We start from the raw sequence: 23,676 nt of genomic DNA, 5'->3' as shown, positions 1-23,676 counted from the left end.
AGTCAAGTCCACTGCTGTCTTAACTTTATGAGCATTTTTAATTTTTCAAGCTGTTCTAGAACAATCAGATCATACAGTTGTGAAAACATATTTTTAGACACCCCATGCATTTGTCAAGTGTTGCATAAAGAATCACTCTTTGTGGTTCAAATCCACAAAAGACATCCTCGGTCAAGTAATAAACAAAGTGAGCAGATAAAAACTCAGAGAAGTTTGAGAGCTATACAGAAACATGCTTGGCTGGAAGTAATGGAAGTGCTATTTTTTTCACTTCATACACAAATCCTGTTGTTTTTTAGCAATCTTTCCATCATACTGTGATAGTCTCGATTGGCGAGAAGGTGATGCACGTACAAATGATCTGCTCTATTGTGGCTTTAAGAATGTAATTTATAATTCTTATTATTTTTTAATCACAGTTTAGAAGTCTTTCCTTTAAATACTGGTCCTGTATATGAAGAAATCCATGTTCAACATTTATTTATTACATTTTAATAAGATAGATGTCTTGCAAACAAATAGATTAAGGTATTAAGAATTTGAAAAAGAAATGTAAATGTAATTTATTTATACAGCCCTTTACAACAATCCATTTCGGTGTACCAAAGTGCTTTACAGCAGATAATAAATAAAGAAAAGAATAAGTACAAACAATAAAATAACAGTAAACGCAATAAAATACAGCAAAATTGAATAAGATAATATAAAAGAGTCACCATACTATTGGGTATTAAAAGCCATCTGAAATAAATATGTTTTTAGCCTAGATTTAAAGAGGCCCAGGTCAGAAAAAGACACATCTGGGGGGGGGGGGGGGCTTATTCCAGAGTCTGGGGGCAGCAACGGAAAAGGCTCGGTCACCCCAGTGCTTGTATTTTGACCTGGGCACTTCCAACAAAAGTTGATTTGTTGACCTCAGAGCTCTGCCAGGGTTACAGACAGTTAAAAGCTCAGATAAATACGATGAGGCGAGGCCGTTAAGAGCTTTAAAAACAAACATTAAAAGTTTGAAATCAATTCTATAAAGGACAGGAAGCCAATGAAGGGAGTTAAGAACGGGAGTAATATGCATACGTCTGTTAGTGTTGGTTAAAAGACGGGCAGCAGCATTTTGCACAAGTTTAATGACCTCTTCTACTTGATCTGGGCTTAAATATGCACTTTTCATTCTCTCAATGACATTGTTAACAAAATCGCAGCAGTGGAGCACAAAAATAGTTTGATTGCTTTTTAAGGGTTACATTTCTTGTCATCCATGCACTTATCACAGACATGTATTATTCATAATGTTTCAAAATAATAATATTTGATGAAAATGTACATCTATTTGTGCATATTTTTAGGTGTCATATAAATTTCAAGGTTGAACAAAAGGTTGGGTTTAAGCACCCAGCAAACCATTATAAAATCTTACATTTTATAGCATAGAGAGTAATCATATTGCCAACTCATCCCCAGTGTAAATAGCGACACGTGAATTAGAAGGACAGTGTAGTAATAAGAAGGACCTTCCGGCAGACAGCCAATCACCATAAGACACTGTGTGAATATTCATGAGGTCTTGCTAGTACACAACCTGCCTCTGGGGGCGCTGTGGTGATACACAGATTGTACACAAAATCGGGTTTATATGTATTAAACGGACATCTTGTTTTTTTTGCATTTTTAGGTTTAATGGACCAATAGAAACCATTCTACACTTTTAGAATTTTGTCAAAATTAGCAGGACACTGCTCCTGTCCTGTTAATACAAAATGTTCTTCTAGTGTGGTGTGTATTCTGACCAATTGTCCTGTTAAAACATATTTACAAACGCACACACACACACACACACACACACACACACACACACACACACACACACACACACACACCCACCAGGCATATGGAGGACTCTATCATCATTAACCAGAGCAGAGGAACACAATGTTAAGCTCGTCTCCACAGTCTCGTCCGCTGGGTCAAGGCTAAAATAGAAACTGTCCACACAGTCAGACGATGGCACAGTGATGGGGGAGGGGGGGAGAAGGGGGGAGTGGACAGGGAGACAGAAAACAAGAGTGAGACAGATGAGGAGGAGGAGTAAGATGAAAACTTTGTTCACTGCGAAGAATCCGTTGATGATGTTAGTGTGTGAGAACGGGGCGTGTTTGACTGGGTACTTGCCCCCAGACTGCTGCAGTAGTTGATGGGGAGGTATTTTAATAGGCCTGTGTCTCTATAAAGCTGCCTTTGATCATGTACTTAGGCTGCACGAGAACATTGACTATGCAGGAAACAGACACCTGGTCACACTCTAAAGCCTGTCTGTCTGCCTGCCTCTAAGTGTCAGGGGACTTTGTTTCTGCCCTGTGCTCCTGGGTGCTGGAAATTTAGCTGACTTTGATTAAAGTTCGGATGTTCAGCTGTAGTATCAGCGTGTTGACACACACGTCTGACAAATGTGCACGTACTAATTATTCACTTACTTATATATACAGTATATTTACTTTTTTTAGCTTCCATGATGCGACACCATATGTTAAAGACTTTATCCAACTCGTTCTGGACGTTTAACGATGTAATGATGGAGTTAAGCTGCAGTCGTACTCAGATCCAAACACGATTCCATTGGTATTGTACAGATGTGAAAAAGGTCTCTTAAGGTCCCACGTTTCAGTCAGGCTGAGGTCTGGACTCTGACTGGACCTTGATTCTTTTCTTTTTCACACATTCTGCTGTAGATCTGCTGCTGTGTTTGGGATCTTTGTCCTGTTGATGAGCCAGTTTCAGCCCAGCTTTAGCTGTGGGACAGATGGCCTCACATTTGACTCTAGAATACTTTGGTATCCAGAGGAGTTCATGGTGGACTCAATGACTGCAAGGTGCCCAGGTCCTGTGGCTGCAGAACCAGCCCAGATCATCAGCCCTCCACCACCGTGCTTGACAGCTGGTATGAGGTGTTTGTGCTGATATGCTGTGTTTGGTTTCCTCCAAACGTGCTGCTGTGCATTAGGACCAAACATCTCCACTTTGCTCTGGTCTGTCCAAAGGACATTGTTCCAGAAGTCTTGTGCTTTGTTCAGATGCAGCTTTACATTTCAGTTCGTTCTTAGTGCATGTTGCCACATGCAGAAAGAGTTCAAGTATGTATCTCATTAGGTATGCAGGTAACATAGCCCTAGTTTATATAGTTAATATGTATATATATACAGAGCCAAGTACATGCCAATCAGCCACAGACAGATTATCAGGGTCCTGGCTTTGCCGATGTGCTCCGAGACACAATAAAAACTCCTCAGGCACGACTTCTGAAACAAAAAAAAAGGATTCCAGGATGCGTTAGCCTCCAATCCAATGAGGCATCTGTGCAATGCACCTGAATATCAGTCCACAGAAGCCCCAACCACTAACCCACGGGACCAAAGAATCCTGGCCAAGACACCTGACTGAAAGCTTTTAGCAGCACTCACTCAGAATCAGTTGCTGGTTTTAACATTGTGTCGGGTCATTATTTTGTACACAATTAGGTGTAAGACAAGTTCAGGCTGGCTGCATTGTTAAGTTCAGCCCTTATTTCAGTACATCTGTTGATAATTAAGCTGATACCTGTAAATCAAGTAGCAAATCTCACACGGAGCGCCCTATGTAAGCTGCTTTAACCTTTACAAGCCGCCTCCACCCAGCTCCTCATACTTATACTCTGTCTTTATTTATATTGTATATGTTGTGTTCTCTCAGCAGTGTTTGCTGCTGCTCCCTCTGCCTCACATATTTTGTGTATACATGTGGGAGATGGTAGCTCGTTGGAGGAGATTTATTCTAAGTCAGAGTTTAGCCTGATTTGTCGGATTGGGTTGTTTTATGCGTTTGTTGTAATTGATGCTGCTCTGTTGTGTATTCAAGGTGGCTTTTCAGTCTTCTGGGCTTTCCATAACCAGACATTATGCAGAAATTACACATTCGAAAGGATGTAAACAATGAACATGGAGCCAGTAAAGGAGATTTGTGATTGGTTGATGTTAAGATTAGGGCGGATAAAGCTACAACTGGGGCATTGTTGATGGTATTACGGCCCTTAAAGCAAGGATGTTGGATATCCAGTCACATTTGCCTCTATACCAGCTCTAACTATGACCTTCAAATTGTATCTCACAACAGTGTAACGTTAATTTCTGAACAGCTTGCACAAGTGACGCTCCAAACAAACTCAGGACACGTAAGGTGCCATTATAAATACCCAAACACGTATTTTTAAATGCGTTTATTCTAAGCACAAGCAGTATTTGCTGCTGCCTCGGGCTTTCCCTGTATGCACAGGAGGTCCCAGAACAGAGCCATACTGCCAGACACAATCACTGCAAATGGTTTACAAAAGCGGTCCTGACTGAACTGTATATGCAGTACCAAAGTGTTTTACCCCGGTTCTGTGCGTAAACAGAAAATGTGAAGTTGACGTCACACGTTGGTTTGTTTTGAAACCACATCTAACTTCAACCTCAGTTCATTTCTAATCCCTATAGCCAGTTTTTAAACGTATCTGTCCATTGCAAGTGGAAAAAATCCCACTTTTAGTGACTTTCATTTTTAAAACACATCTTTACTATCAGTACAGTGACTCTATATAAAACATGACTTCATATAAATGAGCCAATAAGTGGGGGTCGGATTTTGTGAGAGTTCAGATTTCAGCATAAAACTAGCTTGTCATTTTGCAGATGTTGCATTCAGCGGTGAGGTCCATCTTCTTTCTCCTTTCTCCATCGTTTCTCTTCACTAGATATGACCATTTTTAGCCAAATATAACAATCCAACCAGGCAACAATGGTCTTAAACAGGGACAATGGCGGAGCGTTGCTCATAAGACGGCACTTTTACTAAATAACCTATGTTCCCAGCTGGTACTTTTCCACTCTGCTCACACTGCAAATATAGATGACCTTAAATGGTCCAAGACCTTAGGATGACATAGCAAGACAAAACAACTGGGTCAGACAAAACATCTCTATTGGAGTAGATAGGTCTGGTACATTAGATCCACGCCTAAAACAGCACTCACACACACTGTTTATCACTTCCAAAGAACACAACGAGGACAGTGGTTGGCCTGCTCATGCCTCTAAAAACTGTCCGATTATACAAGTGTGAGTACAACCTGTGAGATAAAGCTGAATATAAACATGGAATGCTTCCGGATATCGAGGCTCGGCCTGACGGGTTTCTTTCGAGAACTCTGTCACTTCGAGTCCAATAATAAATACTTAGTTTAATAAAAGATTTCTCCAGCTTGTTCCTGGGCGTCCAATGAAAGAACCGGGCTAACAGTGTCTTTGCATTCTCTCTGCTGTTACTTACTTGCTGCACTGCCAGCGAGGCAGACAGGTGTGTCTCGGCCCTGGCTGGTCCCCTCACCTCTCTGTCATCACTCCCATGGCGGGAGATGGTCGTACGATGATTATTCTGGGCCAGAGTTCAGCCTGACTCCACTGATTGGGTCGTTTCACGTGTGCCCCAAATGGAGCTCATAAAGTTGCCACTCCACAAAGCCCGACCCCCATGTGGGACATCTGATATTATTGCATACATGTGTGTAAGCAGGTGGGAGGTATGTATGCCTACCGTGCGTTCGACTCTTGTTTGTGTGCGCCTACATGTTTGCTGATGTGTGTTTACGTGCGCGCTTGCTCACGCACAGGCCATAATCAGCTCCAGATGATTTTGAGTGTCTGCCAGTTTCCCAGAATAGCAGCGCTGGTTTCCCTGCAGCCCTCCAACTGGCCTTGGCAAATATTTTAGCAACTTCATGTTTACCTTCACACTCCTTCATTCTCACTCACTCAGAGTGTTTCTCATTCCCTGGCCCTCCCTATCAGAAATAATCTGCTTTTTCATCGTTTACCCCCAGCAGTGAGGAGCATCAAGTAAACTCCTCCACAGGAGGAGGCCACATGTAGTGTCTGATCTTCATACATTAATTCCTGTCTCACCAAGCAAGCAGCTGCATCGCCAGTGCTGTTTATCTCTGATAGTTTCTGCACATAAACAGTCAGAGACAGTTACAGGCAGCAGGGCATTCCTTTCTGAGAGTTCTGCTGAGACAGGCATCCAAAATCTAAAAGACAACAGAGAGATTGCATGTTTTAAAACACACATCCACACTGAAGGTGGTGCTAATAAAGCTGTGTCAAATACATATTTCCTCACTTATGCTTATCTAGACTTTAACTCTGAGCAAATGATGGATGATATGAGTTGGTTGAGTGTGGCCCTGCAGGGGCCAAATGATGTCTGGACGCCAGCATACAATATTTAGGAAAAGCAAACAAGCAGCATGCTAAAATGTCTTATTTCTGCATGTTTTTGCAGTGCCGTCCATCCAAAGGCAGGAGACGGGGCTACTGCTGGTGTGTGGACAAATATGGGCAAGCTCTACCTGGCTATGAGGGCAGGGAGCGGGGCGAGATGCAGTGCTACAACCTGGAGAGCCAATGAGAGGACGGACTGACGACGCATGGACGGAGAGAGGGAAACAGCATACGGGGAGGAGAAGGGAGAAAGACAGAAAGCAAGAAAGAAAAAAGAAAGAGAAAGAAAGAGAGCTCACTTTGCTCTTGCATGTAGTTTTGTGTAAACATTTGAAGGAACTCTGGACCTTTGATTTCAGGTCCCATTTCTGTCAGAGGGGTGGGGGGAGAACTGGGGGAAGGGGAGGGGAAAGGGGTGGAGCACAGCCTCCTGTCCATCAACAGATATCTGTCCCGTGCTTAAGGAGCCTCTATCCTTTCTTATTAATGATAATAAAAAAAAAGATTAAGCTGAAAACTGAGACAGAAGGGGAGGAAAGAGAGAATCCTATCATCTGCACTATTCTTTAAGATGGAGAGGAAGGAGGGACTTTTCCACTCACTTTAAAGAGGACTTGTTGTTACTGTGACCCCCCCCCCCAAAAAAAAAAAAAAATCGCACCAACATAATTTCTGTCATGTGTGTCTGTGAGTGTGTAACCATGAGTCTGAGTGTCTTTTAATCCACGAGCGCCTGCATAACATACATTTTCACCGATGCCTGTCTGTGTGAGTGTGCTTTCCCCAAACCGTTTGTGTTCGGCTCAGTTTAGAGATGTCAGTCGGCCCTGCTCTATTAAACAATGCAAAGAAAGAACACACTCTCTGGCTCAGGGTCCATTTTGAGATAAAAGCTTATGGGTTGGCAAGGTTTTTTATTCCACCATCAGCCTTCCCTGCTTCCTCTTGCTCCTTCACTGCTCCGCTGGGCTAATGGGACGGAGGCAAACTGTGCAGTTACAGTGCCTTAAAAACCAACCTTTTGATGCCTCCCCTCTCTTTTAGCCTCTCCAGTCCTCAATTCAAGGAGTACTTTGTTGAAAGTTTGCCTTTCGAGCATCAGGCTTGATAAGTTTGTACCTTGCACCTCTGCGCGGGACAGCAGGTTCACAGCTTGAGATTTTTGACTATGAGAGATTTGATGCTGCAAAAACAACATAAAGATATCCTTGAAGATTTAAACAATCCCTCCTGCAGCATAATCTATGACATATCTGTTTCACTCACAGCTTCAAGAAGACGTTTTTGATTTAGCCCTTAGTTTCAGTAACAACTAAGCCAGTCTTAAAGAAAGCCGTGTTTTAAGTGAAGTTGGTTTATTTATATTGAATTTGAGCGGAGCTGATACGAACTATTGGACAGTCTCCGATTAGAGCCCACTGCCCTTTTCAGGGGCAGGTAGCCTCCCTAACCTCGCTTCTGTTACAGGAAACATGCTAAGACAGAGGACATTGTGCTTCCATTTCATGGGAGCTTTGAAGCTTTGAGCCGTAGCTTTAATATATGTGACTATGATAGAATTGACACCACAAAAACAGCATAAAAATACGCTTGAACTTTTGCGGCTTCACTCCTGCAGCACGGTCCACTTTGTCATCTTACTGGTTACCTATTTGAAACAGGTCTTGAACTGCCCTGCATTGATGCATTTTATATGACGATGTGACTGTCCAAACAAACTAACTTTTCTGTTTGTATCTCCAAAAATAGACAGAGTACAGTGGCCCAAATTTGAAGCAGTAAGTCGGACTGATTTTACACTTTCACTGTGTTAGCAACACACAGAGGAGCAGAAAATCTGCAAATAAGATTAATTTTCAGGAGATAAATGTAAACTTGACCGATGGATTGTGCTGCAGTAATTGTGTGGGAGGTTTTTTAGACTTAGGTCTCCTCTATGAAGGCTGTAAATCAAAGGTGACTTCCTGCTGAAGGTGCAAGCTACAAACCTCTTATAACTTTCTTTTATAAGTACAGGTATAAAAGTTTGATATGCAAAAGACAGATTCCTCTGCTGGGTTTTCCTTTTAGTGGTCCCTGCAGTCGTGGGAGTAATTGTGGTTAGATTAGTCTGTTCTCTGTCTCTTTCCTGCCCCCATGTTGTCTCATTTTCTTTGGATGTTTTCTCTGTCCTGCCATTTTTTACCTCCCTCGGTCTCCCAGATCTTTTTACTTTTTACACTAATATCCACAGCTTGTCCTCGTGTCTGTGCCTAAACCTGTCCTCATCTCCAGCACCCCGCCCGCCTCAGCTCCGCTTCCTGTCAGTGGTGCAACCTGGTGTAGGCTTGTTTGAACGGGACGAGGGCCCGGTGCGACGGTCTCGCCCTGCCGCAGGTGCCAGCTGCCCATATGCTCAGAGCACAAGCACTTAAAGCACTTTAGCTGCGCTGCTACTCTTCAGTGCATGCAGTTAAAGAGAATTGGACCTATCTATATCTGCATACCTTTCTACAGAGGTAATGTCAGATGAAACAGTGAGATATTGTAAGAAAACAATAATAACCCAGGGAAGAAAAAGAAAGGAAGAGGGAAAGAAACGAAGCTGCACCAGGACTTCTGACAGATAACTTAGCAAACACCCCTCAGAAATGTCCCAGTCAATGCAATTATTTTCTTCTGTTGTTTATGATGTTTTTGTTTCTTTGACAAAAAAAAAATTGCTTGTATGATCGTATGCCAACAAATCTCCACAAGGTGGACACAGCACCATATATGCATTCACACAAGTGGCGGGAGGTCCTGGGGAGGAGGCGTGGTCCTCCCCGCGGAGCTTCCTGCCTGATGCGCTCCCACATCCTGTGTAAAGACTTGAAACGTGGATAGAGTGCCGACAGGAGAATGCCTGCCCAGTAGCTTGGTAGCATGAAATCGGCTGTACACATCCTCCAACAGACAGCAGCAACTTACAACCAGCCCGTTGGTGCTATATCCCATCTATTCAAAGACTTGATGTAAGGGGAGGAACATACATAAAAATATGTGTAAGCTATTCCCTCCCTAATATTTGTATGTGTGTCTTTTTATATATTATTATTATAATTATTAGTAGTATTAGTATTTCCTGGCCAGCTATGTGTCTGACTAGACATCATGTACAGTACTTAAAATTTATTTATCTATAAAAGAATTATAAGCTGATCCAAACTAGGTTTTCTTATGAACAATTTAGTGACTCACCGATTGCACAGCAAAGTCTTTAAGATTCAGTGTATTTTGGGGAATATAATCACTAATGAATGTTTTATCTTTAAACAACCATTTCCTTCCGTTGCTCAGCAGTGTCATTGGTAACCTGCGTGCCCAGCAGGCGGGTTTCAGCCTCGGGGAAATCTGTGTCAGTCTGGCACTCAGGTCATCCCAGTTTACTGCCTCTTAAGGCCAGTGAACCCCTCACCTCTCAGTATGTCACTTCTCTCCGTGCACACCCAGCCATCCTGCCTCACTCTGTCAGCGCAGAGCCAGGGTCACACTTCTTAAGGTCACTTTTTACTCCTTGGTTTTTTTCCCCTACTGGTTAAGTCGAAGCTCTCTCTGTTCACGGGTAAATGTGTTATGTTTTTTTCATTTCGAGTTTATCCTTCAAAGTTTTTGATTCAGGCTTTTTAATGGTACAAACTACAAATCAAAGAGCTATTACTTTCTCCAAGAAAGGAAATGATTTTCAATCATGATATAATTTGTATTTAATGTCATTTTTTAAATAAAGACTGAACACATTTTAAAAAGTCTGCCTCTGAGGTTTCTTTTTGTTCATTTCCTGACTGGCATCAGCAGTCAATAAGCCGATCGTCTCGTCTTAATTTCTGCAGGCAATCGGGGGAACAAATTTGCTCCCGTTGAAGTCCTCAAATGCAATCAGGCTCCCCTCAGTCTTGGAATGTGTCAATAAGGATACAGCAAGGGTTCAATTTGTAAAGAACAAAAATAAATCTGGTGGTGCCAGGCAGGCTGGCAGTGGGCACGAGAGGTTGAGCCGAATTCCTGTGCCCGACCAAGGCAAACAGAGCGGGTCAAAAGGCAGCGCTGAGCTGTATGTGCCGGCAAACTGGCTAAAGTTAGACAAGGACCTCCACTTTAGATCACTGTGATAACACAACACACAAACACACTTAATATAGAAAATGTGGTCCAGGAGTGCATCTATACACAGACTTTCACAATCCTGATGGTTGTGATTCTCATGTTTTGCCTCCTATGGATGCACAAAATAAACCAGCCTGAGGTGAAAGAGGGGCCAGGAGCGCATAGCTGAGGGTAACGTTTTTATTAAATATATCACCTTTTTTTTCTTACATTACATCTCAATTACAAAAAGTATACATACACACGAGTGAGCAGTTAGTCACTTTGGAATCAACTCACATAAACAATAATTCTCTCTCCAACAGCAGCATGTAGATAGAGCTGAGAACGCCACGGTTCACCGCGGCGCTCGCTCTTTGTGGTCATGTGTTCTTGGTCAAAGAGAACAGCAACATATAAAGTAACACATCTTCTTTTTTGACAGATACATCAACACAACTGACAGCAGACATGTAAATATTGGAGGTAGGTTAATGTAGAAATACCCGTCTGAGAGGCGGCGCAGGGAGTCGCTGCCTGTCATGCTATCTGCAACCCCATGGAACCATGGGAAATGCTTTCTGAGAGTGTAGAGGAATCCCGACTGAGAGTTTTGCATTCAGTGACAAGAGCTGATGTGTCACACAGGAAAATATAAAAAAAAAAACAAAAAAAAAACAAGATGAACGTGAAAATGAATCATAAGATCATTTAGAAATACTTCTAAATGACATTTGGTCACTCAGTGCTTTTGTTCTTGCTTGGTTTGTCACAAACCAAACCTCCAGACAACTCCTTAAGGGCAGAGCGAGCTCAACTCAGCAATGGAGTTACTCAGGGCCAAGATACATATATACACTTTATACACGCATAAAAATAATAATATAATAACAATAAGGCAAAAAAATGATATAAATACTCATGAATAATTACAAATTACAAATAAAATGCAATAAAATTGAAATAAATAAGGCTGAAGAGTAGAAGTAAATACATCAATATTAAAATCTCCTTTTCAGAAAAACAAAAATAGATTTTTTTTCTCTTTGGGATGGGTGTTTGGAGAGGAGGGAGAGAGGAAGGTGGGGTTCAGGGTGGCTTGGACCATCAGTCCTGCATTGACAGTGTACCTGAATTCAACACCACCATGGACAAGATCAATAAATAAACAGCTATCAAAAAGGAATTATCAGTGGCTTGCTTCTTCTTCTTCTTCTTCTTTTCTTCTTCTTCAGTGGTTGATCACTTTAAGGGCACTCAGCGTCTGCAGGCAGGTTGGTGGAACCTAAACTCTTCTTGCCGTTCCAGGAATTCACGCACCAACATCGACCCCTCTGTCCATCCAGGAGGGATTCACACTGCAGGGGAACAGAAAAAAGGAAATCTTTATGGGACTGCTTTCATTTTCATGGCATTTGTGAAGCCCACATGTACGGTCCTGCAGCCCTGAATGAAATCACTGAGTGTTAAACAAATCCCTGTCTGCAACTCACACACACACACACACACACACACCATCGTGTCGGGGCTTCGCCTGACATAATCTTGGCTGACTTGGTGAGATTCTTTCATGCTGAGACGAGTCATAAATCCATCCAGTTCACACTCACAGCCAATTTGATAAAAGATACCAACCTGCTTGGGTTTGTAAAGTCCGTGCTTGTCACAGTTGGGGAGGTAGAATCTGGTTAACTTGTCTCCTAGTTTTTGTTGGGATTTGGCAATCTTGTCCAAAGCTATCTGCAGCTCCAGGTGACAGGGACCCTGCACAGAGACACAGGAGACAAAAGGGTTAACCGAGTTGTGCAAACACGCAGAAATAATACTCTGCACTGTTATATTATCAGCAAGCACGTGGGCTGACATCAAACTGCATATAAAACTTGTAGCAACAAGCACCCCCATTCTCCCTCTTGTCTTCCCTTTCCTCTCTTTTCAAACAGCACACGAGCTCCCCCTTGTGGTGCACCAATCCTCGCTCGAACCTCCCAAAAACTTTTAGCAACACAAGGCAATGAGCGGTTTCACCAAATACACTCAATCATACCGGGACGACGTCTGCGTCTTACCTGCTCGACCAGTTTCTTGCGGATGGCGATGAGTTTGGCTTTCATGCTCTCCTGAGCGTCGACAGCAGCCCGGGGGTCGTAGGGCTTACTGAGACCAGGGGGGTAGCGGATGGAGCCGGGGTCCGAGTTGATGGCTGTGTTGTCCATCTCCGCCTCTGGCTCTCCCTGATCTGGTGGAGGAAAATGAATGAATGTTAGGCGACACGCGCTGACTGATCGTACAAGGTTTCATATGTTAGTCAGGAGCTCTGATGACTCCAGTGATGATGATTTGCTGGATGTGGTGAAGCGCAGATGTGTAACGTGGAGGTAACAGGCCTACCTTGTGTCTGGGGCTCCGGAGTGGGCTGTGGCCCAGAGCTCTCCGTGCACACAGCTTGTCCGCGGGTGAGGGCGTGCAGCGGCCGGGGGTCGTCAGGTCTCGGGGTGCACCTCAGTCCGGAGCCGCACGGCGCCGTGTAGATTCCGCACAGATCCCCTGCCTTCAGGGCGCAGGCGAGGCAGCATCCACAGCCGGGCTCCCGCAGCACCTCGGCGCATCCGGGGGCCACCGCAGGACACTGGCTCAGCCTCTCCGGGGTACACGGGGCGCATCGAATCGGCTCTGGCCCCGCCACCGGGGACCCAAGCGTCACTGTGACGAGTACAGAGCACACCGCTGCCACCACGACCTGCTTCAGATATAATCCACCCATGGCCAAGATTATCTGGATACTAAATATGGAATATGAGATGCAGAGCAAGGCAGAGAGAATAATCAGATGAATACGCCGGAATCCCACGGTTCTTGCTCAGTTGTCCCTTTCGTTTGATTTTGGGAAAATGTCTAACTCTGCGTTGCGCGCAGCCGTATTTATAGCCGGGTGCTGAGTGTTTGACGCATCGGCGTTATGAATGATTTCTGAAAAGAAGGTGTAATGATACGAGGAGCTCTGATTGGCTCGTCCATGCCCGGTCATGCTGCTCATTTGAATACAACAATCGCGTCAATATTTATTTTGGAACAGGCGGTGCTTGGCACATATAGCTAACGAGTGACGACACCAATGTTTGATGTTGCAATCAAGGACCCGTCCACCCCCCCACCCCACCCCCCTCCGTCTACGACCCCCACCCCCCCTTCCCACGAGGGTGCGACACTAAACTACTTTACCCCAAAATGCCACATTACAGAAACATCACACAGGCATTAAATTAAATTATTTTGGTCTGTTTCCAGAACTTAAAAATGAGAATAAGTTGACACGATGTCACGCGGGAGCTGATTGGGAGGATTGGAGAGGTGAAGTAGTCCCTTGTTTACAGCTCTGACACAAACGCTTCTCTATTAGGAACAACGTTGTCTATTCATGAGAGGTTTCCATTAATTGTCCTCCAGAAAAACTTCTTACACAACTTTGGAGAAAAAAAAACTAATAATGAGCGCAAATTACGCACGCCCAAGCTGGCCGGAGAGAGCGTGGGCGCGCAGGGAGCGAACCAGTGGCTATGGTGTGACATGAGAGCGCATCCGTGCATTGCAGAGGGATAATAAACCCAAGTTTCAGAAATAGCAACGCGAATGAGGGTCGCCGTTTACGCCAGGGACGCGATGGGTCGGGACGTTGTGTTATGCGCGCACATTGAAGCCGGTTTTGGGCTCCTTCCAGGTGATGTCCCGTTGTAATTATCCTTTTCCTGGGATAATAATAGCTCAAAGCTCAGAATCAGGCCAGTCTGACGTGACCACAGACATGTCCCTCGCATTGCTTCTCTCTGGGGAATTCGAAGGTCCCACGACGGACAAAACGCACGTTTTCACGGTTTGCTGAGAGACATTTCTACCCAGTCACTTCTGCCCAGAACGTGAAAATACCTTTATTTGTACGGTCCCCCTTTTTTCCAAACACCCCATTTTCCCTCCACATCTCAATTAATGACCTTTACATGACTCTTTTGTGGGCTGCATGGCGTCGTCGTCTTCATGCAACTGCTTTGTGGGATTGCATCATCTGGCAACTGGTGTTAACAGTCACTGTCAATGATGACCAGATTTCCACTCCACCTCAGGCTAAATTTAGCATTAAGTGTAATCTGATGTGGGTACGAGCGTTTTCAGTCTGACAGTCATATGCTGAGGCGGACTCAGCTTAGTCACACACCTGTGGTGCAGGTTGTGCAGGTGAACCACAAAGGTGGAACGTAACGTAATGCACTTGGATATCATTCAAGTTTTACTACGGAAAATTCTGGATTTTATCACAGCTATTCCACCGTTAAACTGGTTATGATTTCCTTTCAGAATTCTCTGAAATGATCAACTATAATGTTTTTTAAAAAAAGTATTTGCTCCATCTGAACCAGCTGTATAGTACAGTTAAAATATAATATTGTAGTGATATGACGCAATGCTCTCAATTATGACATAGTACAATAATTAGTATGATTATTTTCATTTCTGTTTTTTAAACTACATCCAGCTGGTGTGCATGTGGGGATGTTTAAGTTGCTACATTATGTATGTATAGTAATATAAACATTAATTATACCTGTAAAATTTTAGACTAGCTTTCAGTAACTAAAAATATGGAGAAGTACAGTACTGCTCAAACCACACCTCTTTTCTTTATTTTCAGGAAATAAGTGCAGCAATTTACTCAAACATGGTCAAACATAAATGTAAATACAGCATATAAGACCAAAAAAAGCTCTAAAGTGAATATCTGGTCTGAGCTCCTTTATTCTCCAACACAGCCTGAACCCTCTGAGACAAGCTTTCTGTCATTTCTTTAAGGAGTCTTCAGGAATAGTTCTCCAGGCTTCTTGAAGGACATCCCAAAGCTCTTCTTTGGATGTGGGCTGCCTTTTGTTCCGTTCTCTGTCAGATGATCCCACACTGCTTCAATAATGTTGAGGTCCGGGCTCTGGGGAGGATTCATCCCTCCATAAGACCTGTTGCCACTGATTTTCAGTCCACTTCTTGTGTCATTTGGCACAGCTCAGCCTTTTCTCCCTGTTTCCCTTCCTTAAGAATGGCTTCTTGACAGCCACCCTTCCATGGAGACCATTTCTGATGAGGCTTGGGCCAACAGTAGATGGATCAGCTGAAGGTCCAGATGCATCTCTCAGGTCCTGTCAGGTCTTTGCTGGATTTTTTCCTCTTTCTTAAGGACATCACTTTCAGATCCTGTTCATCTGCTGTAGATAGTTTTTTAGGCCTGACACTTCTTCTTTTGTCCTCCACTTGTCCAGTTTCCTCAAATGTTTTAAGGACACACTGCACACCATGCTGAGATATGCCAAGTTTTCAGCTAATAGCTCTTTGGGAATCACCTTGTTGCTGCAGAAATCCTATTTTCTGTCTGTCAAACTGTGTTTTCTTTGCTGTTTTTCATAGATGCAACTAAAGAAATGGGAACAAATGATGTGTCTTTGTGACAAAGTGCCTAAAGATCCAGTTTAAAATGGCTTCTTTGCTAAGTTGTCTGTTATGTGTCGACACAACACTGGTTCATCCCTTGAGTTAGGAGCCTTTTATCTGCTTGAATGATTCATAGGTCAGCATTAAGAGGCTTAACCAACAAAAACACATTCCTCTGAAAATGCTCAGTTACAAGAACTGGACTGAAAACGAGTAAAAAGAAAACAGCCAATGTCCACAGAAAAACTTTGAAAGACCTTCAGAAACCCTGGAGAGCTTTTGCTCAAGAACACTTTAAAAGATTAGAATGAAGTCTGGCTGCTTGGAAGGAAAGATAATGAAGGCTGGATCAGGACATTTGCACTGTGCTGCTCAACAAAATCAGTAAAAAGGACAAGTCTGCATACTGAATGACAGTCATTGAGCAGAAACTGATGGCAGTACTTGTATTTAAGTAAAAAAGCAGAAATTTAAAGTGTGATTTGTGATGGCAGGAACTTCCCGTCCACTTACTGTATGCTCGTGTTTTTCAGATCCCTTTTTGAACCCACTCTGGGTTCAGACTCTGACTAAAGTTAATGAGTAAATGAATCACAAACACTCAAGTGTGCCGCTCACAAAGTAACACACAGCTGCAGCACTGGAGTGCTTGTCAAACATAAACCAGATCAAAACATCTTGTGTAGTTTATATTTCAATGAAAACAGATCTCAGGCTTGCAAAAGACTCAATATCAACTCATTTGTGTGCTTTTTCCTTTAAACTCTGAGGCAATTGCTGTGAAGACACACAAACTGTTAAAGTTTTGAGGCAATATTAATAAATACGAGGGCAAAGTCAGTAATTAGCAGTGAAATCATTGTTTTATTTAATGTTTCTAGTTTCCTCAGTAGCCAAAGAAGGTCTTTTTTGGACAAAACCTTGTTTCAGTGGGTTAAAACACAGCAGATGTTTCTTGTTATTATTTATCCAGAAATGATGGCTGTTTGACTGCGTTGAGCCATCCCTGAGTCATCTTATAATGACCTCAGTGAGACCAGCAAACCTTCTTGTTAGTGGTGAAATGCTGGTGTGTTCATTTCTGTCCCTCATAAATCTGCGTTCTGATTCAGCTTCATAAATCTTCACACTGGAGACTGTTTTTTATCTGTCAACACAATCTTTATTTAGCTTTCTTTGTATAAAAGCAACATTTCCCTTCCTTCATTCTCCACTTTAGGAGCTTTTAGGTCACAGAAATCCCTTCGTTTGACCTTGTCCGACAGGATCATTTACTGTGCAGGGTCTCACATATCCTGTCCATCATTTCCAGACACATTTCATCTGACGCGATCTGAATCTTCAAAGAATAGAATAAACTTTGTATCTTGAGTTTGAAATGACCACCGTTCAGTGAGGCGTGAGGGCTTAGAATGAAAGAGGCTCCATTTCAACATGTGATGTGTGCTCATGTGCAGCTTACACAGTTTTTGTCTAACAGGATGTCCAAATGTTGTTTGCTTTTGCTCACTCTCACTGAACAGGAAGTCCTTTAATGTATTGCAACAAGAACAGCAGCCTTGTCATCACGCAGAACTCCATGACTTTGTTTCAGTTTATTTTGTTAGAAAGGATGAAATCATTGTGCTTTACGGCACATTATTTATTGATGCAACATTTTATTCGTGTCACTTCAAATTTAGACGACTTTTAAAAGGCCTAATTACAATAAGGCTCAGCAGCTCATTGTTTTAAGCCTCTTATTTACTTTCTGAATGAAAGCTTTGCTTTCTGGAATTTTTCAGATCTCACTCTGACCTGATGATGGAGACACAGAGGCCGCCTCGGATCCATAAAGTTCAAAGTTGTTCATTTTGGCCTTACAAGGGTGGAGCTGCTACGGATTGGAATTGATGATGGTTGTTCAGGAGGAGTAAAAGACAGTTAAAAACCAGGTTGAATTAGCTTAACGTTCACCAGCTGCAGCATCAAAATGTCACTCATTTGACTCATTGTTAACAGAAGGTTACCTCAGCTGTTAGCTTCAAATCACAAACGCATTATTTCGATTCAATGATGTCACACTTGACAGTTTTATAATAAATATTTAGATCAGGTAAAACTAGCAATAATAACAGTTCCAGAACAAGTTCCAGCGTGCAAACAACCGTAAACATGGAATTACTTACCTCATTTTTTATAAAAAGCCAGCCAAGAGGAGAACTCATTGTGATTAAGATTATTATTGGTGCAAATGACCATTTATTTAGCTAAATATGTCCCTTGTCCTCTGAAATATGGTGAAGTAGTGGTTTAAAGTAGCTGTATTTCATACTGCTGCTTCACTCTACTTCAGAGTTGTACTGATTACTGCAGCTCAAGCAAATGTAGTCTCAGAAATGTGAAAACGGAAGTGCTTCCAATGGAAACCGCTGAGGAACTCATCCATGCAGGATTACACATCACACCAGTTTTAAACTCTTTACTCTGGCTTCCAGTCAGTCACAGAATAGATTTTAAAAGCCTGCTGATGGTTTACAAATCCCAGAATCTGTGATATGTTCAGAGAATATAAACCCAGCAGAGCTCTTAGATCCAAGGACTCGGGTCAGCTGGTCCAGTCCAGAGTCCAGACTAAACCTGGAGAAGCAGCATTTAGCTGTTATGCTGCAAACAAGTGGAACAAACTGCCAGAGGAGATGAAACTGTCACCAAATGTAGACATTTTTAAATCCAGGTTAAAAACATTTATTTTTCTGTGTCTATGCATGAAATCTGCACAATATCTTTTAACTTATCGAGACTGTTGCTTGTTTTTAATCATTTTAGTTATTTTATTTGTTTCTCTTTATATTCTTTTATGTATTTTTAATGTTTCTTCCACTCCCTGCTGCAATGCTTTTATTTTATGTAAAGCACTTTGAATTCTTTTGTGCATGAAATGTGCTACAAATAAACTTGACTTTTTAAACTTATTTAAACAACTGCTCATGCTTAAAACTTCAAAACCGAGACTCTTACAATAGGTGATGCACTTTAAAAACTGTAAAGCAGAGAAAGTAAGTACACTGCTGCATTCTTCACACCATATAAGGTATCATGTGAGATTTGGAGCAAATGTTAGAATCACATTTGAAAGTGATATTTGTAAACTATTTAAGCCTCTAACATCTAAGCTCTTCTTGCATTTATTAGAGCATGAGGTGTCTTAAAGTGTCTCGATGTGGCATTCAGAAACACAAAAGTGAAGGTCTCAGATCTCCAAATAATTTTAAATAAACAAGTCCAAAAGTAAACCAAAAGACATTCAACTGACTGTGTTTTATACATTCTCCACAAACCCCAAAATATCAACGCAGTATCTGCAGGTAACTGCAACTGTTAGGGACAAAGAGCTGCTTCTAAAATCACACATAGCACAGATTTATAAGTTTAAAAGTAAGCACACAGACTTTATTCAGATACATGCTCTATCAAAGATAATTAAAGAGTTATTAAATGATTAAAATAGTTATTTGGCCACAGTAACCGTGAGATCTTCTCAGATAAAGAGCCTCAAACAACTGTGAAGCAAAGTGGAGGGAATGGGCAGTTTACAGCCACAGATCCACCATGAATTCTGCACCATATCAAATAATGAGTGTAGACAAAGTGAGCCTGTTTGTGTGCAAGTTGCAGCTTGACAGAAAGCGGCACCAGGTGGGTAAACATCTATCCTGTAAATTGTGTTATCTAAATCTAACAAAGTAACTTTGATATCTAAACCAATCAAAGCAAAAAAGTAAACACAAAGTGGAAAGGGAAAAAAATAGCTGTCTCAGACTGAGATCCAATGATAAGCCCTACGGCCCCTCCTCACCTGTCCTTCAACACTTTACAATGACCTTACTCATGAGTAAACGGTGCAGAATGATGTTAAAACATCTGACGTCAACATGCATCCAACGCTGGTGCATGAGAGCACCAATGTCACAGGACACCTTGAGTCTGAGGCTTTGATAAAACGGGAGTGTTTGATGCCCTGGGGAATAATGGGTTGCCTCATCACACCAACACATGCTTCCAAAGAAAGGAGAGGCGATGATGGGATGTGAAGGAAGTTAAACAGGCTGCATATGCTAAAATACCCAGAAATTTCCTGCAAGTGAAGGGAAATCCAAGGAATTTGAAAGAAACTGAAGGATTTATATGCAGAAAACCCACACAAAATCATTTCTGCTAAAGGTGGCATTTCCAGTAAGGTGTAGTATCACAAAATGATATATCTGTTGATATTTTGGCTCAGAAAATGATTGAAAACGCATTGAAAATGCCTCTGCTTCATCTGTAAACACAGTTGAAAAAAGAATCAAGTGTTTGTATGTTCAAATGTATTCAAATGTACAACAATTTCCGTGGCATTTACTAACTCATCTGACATTTAAAATTAAGTTAAAGACAAATAAGACTAATTTTCCCCTTCAGTAAAGACTCAAAATACTCCTACCACTGTTGAGCTGTCCCCGACAATAAAATTCTGTCAGTAACGTGTTAAAAGTTCAAATTTTACAACCACAGTCACATGTTTCCTGATGTATTTATGTATCCTCTGCTGAACTTTGATGTCAGGGCAACACTGGCAGTCTGTGGGAGAATGTGGCCTCCAGGACCACTGAGCCCAAATGATCATCTCTTCTTCTTCTTTTTTTTTTTAAAGAGAAGAAGTTCTTCAAACCTAAAATGCTCAAAAATAACTTTTAAAGTCATCTGCCCTGGTGTAAAAGCCTGCTTTGTGGTATGGCACGGCATGACATGGCTGCAAAAACACAGCATGGGATCACATATAATTAGCAAGTTGATGTAAAGAGGGAGAGACATGAGGCATTAAAACATGTGAATTATTCTCATGGAAGAGCCACATGTGTTAGCTAACAGGTTTTTCTTCTGCTGTCAGATCAGAGAGGCAGGGTGGTCAAACAAAGTGGTTACCTCAGGTCAAGGACAGACCTACTTTTTCAAAAACACATCCACACAGCGGGCTCCACCTACATAAGTCCTCCAAGCCCCCGCATGGCTGCTGCAGGGTTTGTGTTTGGGAGAGCGATGAAAAGGAGGGGTGCTCCATCTCTTTCAGGTGTCACATGATGAGGAGATCAAACGGCGCTTGGCATTGAACGTCCCAAGACTGGAATGTTTACCTTTGACGAGAGCAGCAGGAAAAACAGTGTTGTTGTCTCAGGAGCCGCTCACGCCCACGCACACACACGCAAGCACACACAAACACACACACTGGTCTCCAGGATCCACTTGTGGATGATTCAAAACTTTCCGTTTCAAGGGCATAAAAAGTGGGTATCCGTGACGGATGAGCTGAGAAAAACAGGTTTGTTTGGAACACACCCACAGAAAAGAATGCACACCTGTATGGATACTACACAGGCGCACATACACACACGTTGTCCCTGAGGTTTTACGGCGTGCACAGCCCTCTGAAGTAGTTTTACAAGCACTTTAGATGTTTTCATAGTCATTCTGCGGGATAATATCAACATGTCTTATCAGCCACAGATGGTTTGACCCTGATCTCAACATCATGAAGTCATTTTAGGATTACAGGAAGAGACAGCAGACACTAGTATCTCTTTATCAACTTGTGAGTCACTAACTGAGCACTTAAAATTGCAATAGCCTGAACAAATAAAAATTTTAAGCTTGAAATAAACTGGAATTTGATGCACTTTACAGGTGAGCACAAGGCATGCCACGAGCTTTGCAAATAGAATAGACAGGAAAGAATCCGGCCTGTTGAATTGAATGTGCTCTGGACAGATGACCCAAAGACAGAGTTTTTTGGTTCGTTACAGTCGACATGCTGGGGTGCTTTACAAGGGAAGAGCCTCATGTCAACTGTGAAGCACGGAGATGGGAGTGTTATGGTTTCACCGACCTGTAAATTATGGTGACAGGTCGGGAAGAAGAAAAAAGTGGATCCAGTACACACTTCCATCAATAAAATCAAAACACCTTTATTTGTTTATGGTTTTATTATTGGTTGTTTGTCTCGTTTGTTGCTGTGTTGGTCCTGCTGAGCCATTCAGGGTGTATTCGCCTGATGGCAGCTGGGATAAACTTCAACATCTGGCAGCCCTGAATTGCATTAGGAGGGGTATATAAAAGGGATGGCGGGATTATCACACATATTTATTCTTGTTTACGTCTCTACTGTCCAAACCACACAGGCTCAACTGCTCTTGAAGTCCATGCAGCATCATCTGCCAAGACCAAATACAATGCACAACCTTTTACTTCATGATAGTCATGACAACAAACAGATGTGATATAAGCCTCCCTTCTGAGTGGCCAATGTGCAAGATAGGCTAAGTCATGGCATTAACATTTTGAGGTAAAAATGGAGCAAAGCCTCATCAGTCTGTGAGGAAAACAGTCCCAGTTCCCACATCATACAGCACAAAATGTTGGGAGCTGTAATTCAGTGTACTTTTCTCCTTCACTGAGTCTCTTGTTCTGAACCTAAAATAGTCTGAGATCTGCACACACTGTCTCTTTCGCTGCTTTACAGCCTCTTGGATTGTGTTTTATTTTTCTATTTCATTTCGTCCGTTTGTTTTTTTTGCTCTGTACTAAGGTTGATCAGGGATTCAGAACTAAAACACAATCATGTACAAAGCGTTTGTTAGTTTTACAATTCTGGGAAGTTATTACTGCTGCAACTTTGGGAATTCTGTGACGTCCACTGCATGATAAACATTACAAATCTGCACAACAAAGTTATTGCCCAGGAGTGTGAGCGTGACTGGCCAGAAATGGTCCAGTTGCTCACAATTTCACCATAAACCTTCCACACATGTACACACATGTACAGCGTGTTGAGTTGTTCTAACTTGTAAGCTGCTGCGACTTGACCAGAGGTGATGGCCTCTGTTAAAGTCTCGCTCTGGCAGTTAAAACTTCTCTGAAAACTTATCTGTGTATCTCCAAATAGCACATTTATAGCGTTTTACCATGAATAAAATGTATGCTTTACAAGTTACTCAGAATATGACTCTACTTCCTTTTCTTCATTCAGGGAATATACAAATCTGGTCCTGCACATATCTCCACACCAGCAGCTGACAACAACCTTTCCTTTTAATTACCAATGCTAATGTTGCTGTAAGACATCCATACATTTATATATCAAATGTGTTACGGCTGTTTGTTTAGTAAACCCCAGTTTTTAATGAATAGCTTATAGAACCATAATAATGATAATGTGTCCAATTTTTATGCTGTTAACATCCAGCTAGCTTCTTCCTGCTAACTCCTGAAAACCAGGCTAATTCTTAGCTGTTAGCAAGCCCAGTTTTTGCGAGAGGTTGTCTGATTCCTGGGATTAGCAGTACACAGCTGAAAATAGGCTAAATTTTGAGCAACAGCAGTCGGTGAGCCGACTGGAAGGTGCCATCTTTGAGGGTGCTGGGCTAGCTGGAAGCTAGCAGAGCGAAGTCTCAGCTGGGGAGAGCGCCCTGTTGGCCTTGCTTCTGCTGTTTCCCATCAGTTTGCTCCTGAGTTAGCTTGGTTCTTGACCCTGTCTAGCCTGGTGCTTGTGGCTTCCACAGTTAGCTCCCATTCGATCAGAAGCAAGCTTCTTGCCACATCCCATGGCCTGCAATGTGCTATAATTAGCCCGTGCTCACTTATTCTTAGCTTGAAGACTTCACCAGTTCCTCACAGTACATGCAAATCTGCTGTGCAGTCACACCCTGCACGTAGTTAGGATTGGTTGGTGTTGGTTCCTCCAAACAGTCTTCGCCTCTCTGCAAGTTTCAGTGGTGCTCTGCAGATTCAAAGCAGAAATCCT

The 23,676-nt window shown here is 42.4% G+C and overlaps 2 protein-coding genes across 2 annotated transcripts in view; one reads left to right on the top strand and one right to left on the bottom strand.

Moving 5' to 3' along the window:
* igfbp3 (insulin-like growth factor binding protein 3) overlaps positions 1-7,935 on the top strand; it is a 41,841-nt gene extending 33,906 nt beyond the window's left edge. Inside the window, exon 4 of the mRNA XM_072388937.1 lies at positions 6,346-7,935. Within this exon, the coding sequence (XP_072245038.1) occupies positions 6,346-6,471 (126 nt within the window). The 3' untranslated portion in view covers positions 6,472-7,935. The remainder of the gene's footprint in view (positions 1-6,345) is intronic.
* A 2,640-nt stretch (positions 7,936-10,575) lies between these two features.
* igfbp1a (insulin-like growth factor binding protein 1a) lies at positions 10,576-13,335 on the bottom strand. The gene is made up of 4 exons (XM_072388936.1): positions 12,780-13,335; positions 12,458-12,627; positions 12,024-12,152; positions 10,576-11,746 (listed from the first exon to the last, which is right to left on the bottom strand). Exons 1-4 carry the CDS (start codon positions 13,150-13,152, stop codon positions 11,636-11,638), a joined length of 783 nt encoding a protein of 260 aa, XP_072245037.1. The 5' UTR covers positions 13,153-13,335; the 3' UTR covers positions 10,576-11,635.
* Positions 13,336-23,676: the final 10,341 nt, after the last annotated feature.

Source organism: Leuresthes tenuis, unplaced genomic scaffold (assembly GCF_036924035.1).
Source record: "Leuresthes tenuis unplaced genomic scaffold, fLeuTen1.0.hap1 SCAF_7, whole genome shotgun sequence".
In the NCBI taxonomy this organism is placed as follows: Eukaryota; Metazoa; Chordata; class Actinopteri; order Atheriniformes; family Atherinopsidae; genus Leuresthes; species Leuresthes tenuis.
The sequence above is the reverse complement of the archived record's forward strand: the minus strand, read 5'-3'. Positions and strand labels throughout refer to the sequence as shown.

What these genes read in the sequence shown, in the direction of transcription:
- igfbp1a (XM_072388936.1), bottom strand. Translation starts at nt 13,152, where the DNA reads ATGGGTGGATTATATCTGAAGCAGGTCGTGGTGGCAGCGGTGTGCTCT. An exon ending in TCCGGAGCCCCAGACACAAG is followed by an intron (nt 12,628 to 12,779) that starts GTAGGCCTGTTA and finishes TTCCTCCACCAG; the next exon opens with ATCAGGGAGAGCCAGAGGCG. An exon ending in GACTTTACAAACCCAAGCAG is followed by an intron (nt 11,747 to 12,023) that starts GTTGGTATCTTT and finishes GTTCCCCTGCAG; the next exon opens with TGTGAATCCCTCCTGGATGG.